At 49.3% G+C, this 9,207-nt stretch overlaps 1 protein-coding gene across 1 annotated transcript; it reads left to right on the plus strand.

Annotated features, from left to right (window-relative positions):
- The first annotated feature begins 2,969 nt into the window (after nucleotides 1-2,969).
- LOC125551431 (RNA-binding protein CP29B, chloroplastic) lies at nucleotides 2,970-6,260 on the plus strand. The gene is made up of 4 exons (XM_048714680.2): nucleotides 2,970-3,364; nucleotides 5,065-5,166; nucleotides 5,480-5,806; nucleotides 5,906-6,260. The coding sequence occupies exons 1-4, from the start codon at nucleotides 3,059-3,061 to the stop codon at nucleotides 5,969-5,971; spliced, it is 801 nt and encodes a 266-aa protein (XP_048570637.1). The 5' UTR covers nucleotides 2,970-3,058; the 3' UTR covers nucleotides 5,972-6,260.
- Nucleotides 6,261-9,207: the final 2,947 nt, after the last annotated feature.

Raw genomic sequence — 9,207 nt, forward strand, 5'->3', positions numbered from 1 at the left:
TCGAACGCGTCGTCTGATACCATGTTAGACAAACTAGGGTTTGGAACAATGCTCGATACCCTTGGTAGGTACGGCTGTCATTTATTTATAAGAGGGAACCGTACAAATACAGGTTAGGTTACAATACGTATATCTACTATATACTTAGTCTAACATCCTGTCATCCATGCATACACAGTAGTTAATGCATATTAAAGTTTGAGTAATTTTGTAAACTACGATATACAGTCCTCCATTCACCTTCTACCTTGATTGATGAGATTTCAGATTTAAGCCTTATAAACGAAAAGGAGGGAGTAACTGAACAAATAAGGACTTACAAGGAAATTAATTAGCTTGTGCCACTCCGAGGAGCATTCAAATTAGCTTGTGCCAAGGAACAAACAAGAACAACACTCCCCTTTGGTAACGACGATTCATCTATTTTATTCCTAACCAAACTAACCGATTGTTTGGTTTTGTTTTGCTTCAGTAAACAAATGCCTAGGCTAAGAGCATCTCTAGCAGATCCCGCAACATGTCGTTCCAGAAAATCATTTACGGTATTCCATAAACGTTCTTTGTAGGACACCGGCGCACAGCTAGAACATATCTTGTATATCGATCTTGCAAATTTAAACATACTAGTTTGCGCTAAAACATCTCGCCAAAGTTTGTCACAAGCATAGCATAGTATACGAGAGTTCATCACATGCATAGCATAGGGGAGTTTTTAATACAGTCCGAAATTAAACACGCATAGCATAGATCTACTCGTCGCGAAGGAGCTGGTGCCGCGGGTGTGCCTTGCCTCCCTCTATCTGTCTGATGTGGGAGGGCGGACGAAGGAGCTGCCAGCCTTGTCATTGTGGAGGCGCTTGCGGTCGCCATACCCAGAACCCACAGACGACATCTCCGGCAAGATCCGGCGGAGAAATGCAAAGGAAAAGGTGCCCGGAGAAGAAGGGATTTGATGCCGGAGGAAGGAGCTTTGCAGCGGAGGAGGGTGGGAGGTTTGTGGGACGGGAACCCTAAACTGCGTCGGAGAAAACGGGAGTGGTTACAGTCCTCCTCTAGAAATTTTACGAGCCGGCCCTTTTTTAACGGATCTGAGAGCAATTCCAACGAGGCGACCCAAACGAACATGCGCTTTGTCCGCTTTTTCGTCCGTTTGGGTTGGCCAGGCGGACGTGCGCGTCCGCATTCTTAAATGGGACGGCTTGACCGCCCAACGGAGAGGCTGACCCAAATGTGCCAGCGTGAAAAAAAACAGCTCGCACAAAATAAACATAATTAAACATAAGTGGCCGGTCAACCGCCGGCCAAAGTCCACTTAAACCTAATTAAACATTAATTAAAACATAAAAAAGTCTTCGGCGCCCCACACGCTGCCCTAGACATCGTCGTCCTTGCCCTTGCCCTTGCCGTCGACGGCGCCGTCGCCATCGCCGGTGAGGTCGATGAAGACGGGAGCAGGGCCAGCCCACCCGAACGCCGCCTGGTACGCTGCTAGGGCAGCCTCCTCCGGCGTCTGTTGGGTGGCGGCATTGTGGCTAGCTGCACGCGCTCCTCCTCCTCTTCCTCCTCGAGCCGGAGCGCCTCCACGTCGCGTTGGAGCATGGCCTCGCAACGCATCTGCTTCTCGTCGTTGATCTTCTCCTGGCGGAGTCAGTGCGTCTTCCAGCGCTATGGTGGGCGGCCTCCTGCGCCGGCGTCGCGGCGAAGTGGACAGGAGGTGCGCTCACCCACTCGCGGTACTGGCACGTCCATGAGTAGGCCTCCTCCGGCCAAGTGGATGGAGGAGGGAGCGCTTTCGCGTCGGCTCCAGCTCCGGCTCTGGCTTGGGCTCGACGGGCGGCGACGATGGCGGCGGCAAGAACAGCGGGGTGTGGACGGAGTCCCCCGCCACCGATAGGGCAAGGGCTTGCTCCAGCCCATCCCAGTGCGCGTCCTCCTCGAGGTGGCTAGCCTCCAACGCGTGTTGCAGGGCCTCCTCGAGGGCGGCTTGGTACTCCGCCCCTGCCTCCATGTCCTCCGGCTCTACCTGCGGGGGCGGCGGTGGGAACGACGGCGGGACGACGTCGACGCCTACACGCCGTTGCTCCTCGTGTTCGAGGGCGAACCAAGCCTCCCAGTTGGGAGAGTCCGCGGCGTACTCAGGCAGCCGACGCTGCTCCAATGTGAGCTGCGCGCGGCGCCTGCGCACCTCCTCGTCGTGCGCCCACTGGCTCCGCGGAACCGCCGACACCGGGCTCCGCTGCGGATCCAGGTGCCAATGGTGCGGCAGCGTGACGTCGGGGTAGGGCAGCGACTGCCTGTACTCCCAGTGCCACCACGCTTGATGCACCGGGATGTGCAGGCACCGGCGACCTGGGCGGAAACACGCCAGCGTCTAAGGAGGAGGGGGAGGAAAGTATGGGAGGACGAGGCGCCGTGGGTGCCTTTGCCCTTGCCCTTGCCGTTGCTGCTGCCGAAGAGGCCCATGGCGCACTAGGGTTTGCTGTCGTCGGCGAGGAAGCAAAGGGACTGGTGAGGGGCCAGATGTGGATGGAAGTGGAGGAGGCCGGTCCCCGCCGCACGCGTGCTTAAAAAAGGACGCTTTCACTAGCTGACTAATGGGCCCGCTGTTGGTGGTCGTTATAAATAAGACAACGGACGGCGGATGGGTGGCCTACAAGTGGGGATACGGCGGACGCCGAGGAGACGCGCGGCGCGTCCGCTTCGCGTCCGCGCCGACGCATTTCAGGCACCATTTTAAATCGAAAATGGATCGATGCAAATATAACGCCAACATGATTTGTGTTTGGGTTGATGTGTTTGATCTTCACTTTTATTCATGCCAATCCAAACAGACACAAGCAGACAAAATGCATTTAGTTGCTCTGATCGAGCCTGTTTTTAGGCTCGTCTTGTAAACCGTCCCGTAAAACGCAGTTCGCCGGAATTGCTATATTATATATGAGTACCCCTCCCATATAAAACCCTCCCGACTTGTCGTTCTCTCTTCACTGAGCTGCATTCTCTATTTTTCTCTCGACTCAAACCTTATCCCCCAAACACGATCAACCCAATCGTCCCCATGGCGGCCACGCTCTTCTCCATCTCCCCCATGTTCCTCTCCCTCCCCTCGTCCTCCTCCTCATTTAAGCAGGCCCCCTCCGCATTCTTTCCCTCGAAGACCCCGCAGCACCGCGCCCTCGCCTCCGCTGGCTGGAGGCACCCGCTCGCTTCCTTGGCCGTGTCCGTGTCGTCAGATGTCGAGACGGAGGTCGCCCAGGAGTTCTCGGAGGACCTAAGGGTGTTCGTTGGCAACCTCCCCTTCAGCGTCGACAGCGCCCAGCTAGCCGGCCTATTCGAGCAGGCTGGCTCCGTTGAGATGGTCGAGGTACTATATAGATTGGTTGCCTCGTTACATTCTGGGCACTGATTCATATGTACGATATGTTCCTACTTCAGGGAAGTTGAGGGCCCGTGTGTGTGAAATTAGAAATGGTTTGGTCGTTTGGTGTCTTATTAACTAATTTTTGTGCTTTACATTTAGCTCAGGGGAAATCATGCGTGTAACTGAGGGAATTTTAGGCCTTTTCTGAATACCTATAGCAGTACTAGCGTGCGAAACATAGAAGTTTATTAACAAAAATATTGGTGTTTCCTCACACGCTGATGATGTCTAAGAATGTGCTAATAAATTGGTCAATAAAGCAAAGCCTTGTCAAAAAAGCCAAATTAATAAAAAAAATAAAGGAGGAAGACCCCGGGCCTTTGCATCTCGACGATGCATGCAGCCACTTTATTAATTATTCACAAAAACCTTATAAAGTAATACATCAGTAAGTCTCAAGCCACCATTTGTCGCTACTCCTATCCACTTGATGAAGGGGTGCCGATAGTCCAAGCCGAATACCAAATAGACCTCGCAGCAAAGCCTAACATCTAAAACCGGAGGCCCCAACCAAGCCACATTGCCGGGTCTGGGGCACACACCGGTTCGGTGCACTCTTAGAGGCGGCCGCCGCCATCTTCCACTGATCCATCTTCAGAGCAGTTATTGACGGATCTACCTTGCCAGGTCTGCCATCGACATCACCATGACGCCAGACAGCGCAATCCTCCTGCGCGAGTTCGTCTACACGCATCGAACGGTGACACTCCATAGCGCCATGTTGCCGAGATCCGACGTCGTCAATGCGGAGGAAGTAACACCGCTCCACCTCTAAGCCCCTCCAGTCAGCACCTCTTGCATCGCCGGCCACCTGCCGTGATGCCATGCAAGTCCAACCCTCGGAAATCACGCAGGGAATCACGATCTTCAAGACGACGCCCTCGGGAGGGGAAATGACGTGAATCGACGCCATTGTCTGGCCCTGCAACGCAGGACCTAGGCTTTCACCCGAAAAAAGTGGCCCGAGAGTTGAAGAGGTCGGAGAGCTCCACGACGGCCCCCAGGAGGAAAGCGACATCTGCAGACGCCGTGTCGTTGGCTTTCGCCCGGAGCCACGGTACCTCCGCACCCTCACGCTGCCGGATGAAGATGGGGGAACACCAGCGCGGCCGGCATGCGAACCCACTAGCCCAAGCACCTGCTGCACGGCGATGGCGCAATCACTACGCAGGACCACCAACCTCACCGCCGGCCAGAGCCAACGGGCTAGATCGGGACGCCGTCGCATCGAGGCAGCCACGAGCAGCCGGCAGGCCATCAGCCGTGAGAGGACGCCGAGCCGGGTAGCCACCATGCTGGCCGGAGAAGCCGAGGACGAGCGTCCCACCACCACGGGCTCACACCGCAAGCCGAGGCCGTCGCGCGCGCGGAGAGCCTCGCCGCCGCCGTCCTCCGGCGTGTGCTTCGCCCGGCGGACTGATCCGGCGGCGGCGGGAGGGGGGAGTCGTACTGAAGGGGGGACGGCGCCAGAGCAGGTATGGCCCCCCAAGCCGCCCTAGGGACGACGCGGGGTCAGATTGGGTGCCCACTTTTGGAGTTCCACTCTGTTCTGATTGATTATTGCACATGGCGGATCAGAAATGTCAGACCTATAGCCCAATTCAAATCGTAGCATGCTTAACTGCTTTGCTTTATTGTCACAGGTCATCTATGACAAATTGACTGGACGAAGCCGTGGATTTGGGTTTGTAACTATGTCTACTGTCGAAGAGGTTGAGGAGGCAGTTGAGCGGCTCAATGGCTATGTGAGCACTCATTTATTCCTTTAAAAGCATTGTTTCTAACCTGCTACTGCTTTTGCCCTCTTGTTTCATCTTTTATTGTTTGTAAGCTACTTTCGTTATGTTTTTACAGGTTTACTGATTGGTTCAGCTTGTTATGTTTCTCCTTGGTTCTGCAGTTCCAACCTCTTGTTTCTTCCTGAGAAATACAGTTCAGAGTTTTAGATAAAATTGTTAGTTAGTTTAGCTTTTGTTGCTTGACCTAACTGTACGATTTCTATACTAGGATGTGTAGTTGTATGCTTGAGTAATTGGCTGACCTCATCTCTAATATCAGGTACTTGATGGGAGAAGTTTGAAGGTGAATTCAGGGCCGCCACCACCCAGGGACCAATCCTCACCAAGAGGATTTAGAGAGCAATCAGGCGGATTCAGGCAGCAATCCTCACGTGGGCCTGGTGGTGGGGACAATAGGGTCTATGTGGGTAATCTTTCTTGGAATGTCGATGACTCAGCTCTTGCAAACTTATTCAATCAGCAAGGGAGTGTCTTGGGGGCCAGAGTCATCTATGACAGGGAGAGTGGGAGGTCAAGGGGATTTGGTTTTGTCACATATGGTACCAGTGATGAAGTTGAGAAAGCAGTATCTAATCTTGACGGCTCTGTGAGTTTTCACTCATTTAACTGGCTGCTTACACCTGTGACCCTTCATTATTGTTCTTTCAGCGTGGTGCTAAATGAGTTTCTTTTTCCTGTTCCACAGGACTTGGATGGAAGACAGATCCGTGTTACAGTAGCAGAAGTGAGACAACCTAGGCGAGAATATTAAAAATCCTATTTTAGATGAAGCGAAGCGGAACTATGTAATGCTGCCAGGTTTTTGCCCTCTAGTACACGTTTCGGTGACGAGCCTGTAGAGTTGGTTTCCTCGCAGTGCGTGGACTCCCTTCCCTCCTTCCCGGTCTCCTGTAACAGAATCTGCTAATTTCCTGTTATGCACCCGGTTCAACAAATGAAGATGCCGCTAAGCCTGTGGTTAGTGTCCTTCCTAGTCTCATGTAACAGAATCTGCTAATTTTCTGTTATGCACCCGGTTCAAAAAAAGAAGATGCCGCTAAGCCTGTGGTTAGTGTCAGGTACGAATTATATTTTTGTTCTTCATTGTCATTCATTCTAGTGTAACATATGAGATATGTATGATTTGATTTCAACCATCATATTGCTTCTGGCCCCATCATTGTAACGCCCATCATTGTAACACATTTAATCGTACACTAATTATATGTATAAATGTGTACGATCAAGATCAGAGACTCGTAGAAAGATATTACAACACAACTCTAGACACAAATAAAATAATATAAACTTTATATTACAAGCCAGGGGCCTTGATGGCTCGAATACATAAGCTTGGATATAAATGAGTCAGCGGAAGCAACAATTTCTGAGTACAGACATAAGTTAAACAAGTTTACTTTAAGAAGACTAGCACAAACATCTACGATGATCGAAACGGCATTACCTTATGCCTCGAACCTTCTAACTACTCCTGGTCGTCGGCGGTCTCCACGTAGTAGTAGACACCCTCAGGGTGGTAGTAATAGTAGTCGGTGGCGGCATCTCGCTCCTAAGATCCGTTATCTAATTGCAACAATCGGGTATGGGGAAAAGAGGTAGCAAAGCAACCGTGAGTACTCATCTAAAGTACTTGCAAGACTTACATCAGAACTATACTAAGCATGCATCGGTATCAAAGAAATTGGGCTCTATCTTTGGATTGAACTACAAAAATGCCTAAAGAGAAGGGGAAAGCCTAGCCTATCGAAAACTAGCATCTTTAATGTAACAATCAAACCTCAAAGAATTTGAGTCTCTGTGCTTACTGTGCTAGTCCCTGGATCGATTCACAAGCACACACAGTATAGATGAATAACAGAATAACAAGTGCATCATTTATTACAACGTATGATCCAGAATGCATAAAAATAAAACAATCTGCATAGCACATAGCTAGTTTTATTTAATCAAACAACGAAAAGTAGCAGAAAATAACGACGAGTCCCATCATAGCCCACTGGCGATGCTGAGTGCAGACTCGCGACCCTAACGGTACCTTACTCTTCGTCTGAAAATCCTGCAACATGAGACGTTGCAGCCGTATAGGTCAATACTTTGAATGTATTGGCAAGTTACATAGGGGTAATAATAAAGCAGACCTATATGTATTTGCATAGTATAACAAAAGAAAGCCTTGATAGTTATTTTTGCAGGAAGCTGATTTTGTCCTCGTAACTACCTAATAGTCAATTTTCATTTAATTTATTTGTTACTAGGTTGAATTGGCAAGTCCAACTCCAACCTACCCATTATTAAGTTTCCCACAAATTTATTAAGTGTCACATTTGTCAAGATCATCCAACAACTGTAATGGCATAGTGGCTCAAATTTGCCCATAACCGGAGGCATGGTTAATCTTAATTAATTTTTAACACTCTGCCGAGTTTAGTACGCTTTACCCACTAGACCCAATCCGAAGATTCAGACGAAGTCTTTCAGAAACAGTCACCTAGTCCCATAGGAGGCCCATCCCAATTATCATATCTACATCTACTGGCACATCAGGGTAAGGTTTCTGCAAATGATCAACTAACCCAAAGCCCATTTAGCCAGTGGCCGTACATGGAAGCTACTAGTCACTAAGTCTGTCTAATCTTTTTCAACCTGGGCGGCATTCCACTTACATTCAGAGGGTATAAACCATGATGTTCTTGAAACCATCCTAGCAATACCACTTCCGCCTAGTGGTGAATTAAATCCTTAGTTACTGAAGAAATATGCCCTAGAGGCAATAATAAAGTTGTTATTTTAAATTTCCTTATTCATGATAAATGTTTATTATTCATGCTAGAATTGTATTGATTGGAAACCATAATACATGTGTGAACACATAGACAAACACTATATCCCTAGTGAGCCTCTACTTGACTAGCTCATTGATCAAAGATGGTTAAGGTTTTCTAACCATGGACATGAGTTGTCATTTGATAGCGGGATCACATCATTAGGAGAATGATGTGATGGACAAGACCCATCCGTTATCTTAGCATAATGATTGTTCAGTTTTATTGCTATTGCTTTCTTCATATCAAGTACATATTCCTTCGACTATGAGATTATGCAACTCCCGAATACTGGAGGAATGCCTTGTGTGCTGTCAAACGTCACAACGTAACTGTGTGATCATCAAGATGCTCTACAGGTATCTCTGAAGGTGTTTGTTGAGTTGGCATAGATCGAGATTAATATTTGTCACTTTGAATACCGGAGAGGTATCTCTAGGCCCTCTTGGTAATACACGTCATAAGCTTGCAAGCAAACGACTAAGGAGCTGGTCACGAGGTGATGTATTACGGAACGAGTAAAGAGACTTGCCGGTAACGAGATTGAACTAGGTATGCAGATACCGACGATCGAATCTCGGGCAAGTAACATACCGATAGACAAAGGGAATAACGTATGTTGTCATAACAGTTCGACCGACAAAGATCTTCGTAGAATATGTAGGAGCCAATATGAGCATCAAGGTTCCACTATTGGTTATTGACCGAAGAGGTGTCTCGGTTATGTCTACATAGTTCTCAAACTCGTAGGGTCCGCACGCTTAACGTTTGATGACGATATTGTATTATATGAGTTATGTGATTTGGTGACCGAATGTTGTTTGGAGTCCCGGATGGGATCACAGACATGATGAGGAGTCTCAAAATGGTCGAGAGGCAAACACTGATATATAGGACGATAGTATTCGGACAACAGAAGTGTTCCGGAGTGTATCAGGTATTTATCGGAGTACCGTAGGGGTTACCGGAACCCTCAGGGGGAATATATGGGCCATGAGAGGGGAGCACACCAGCCCACAAGGGGTGGCGCGCCCCCCTATGGCGTGTGGCCTAATTGGAGAAGGAAAAATGAGGGTTCGGCCCCCTTCCTTTCTCTCTTCCCCCTTCCCTTTCTTCAGTGAAAAAAAGAAAGGGGGCGCCACTTGGGGAAACCCCAAGTAGGATT

Source organism: Triticum urartu, chromosome 4A (genome assembly GCF_056163025.1).
Source record: "Triticum urartu cultivar PI428250 chromosome 4A, HENAU_Tu73, whole genome shotgun sequence".
Classification (NCBI taxonomy): domain Eukaryota; kingdom Viridiplantae; phylum Streptophyta; class Magnoliopsida; order Poales; family Poaceae; genus Triticum; species Triticum urartu.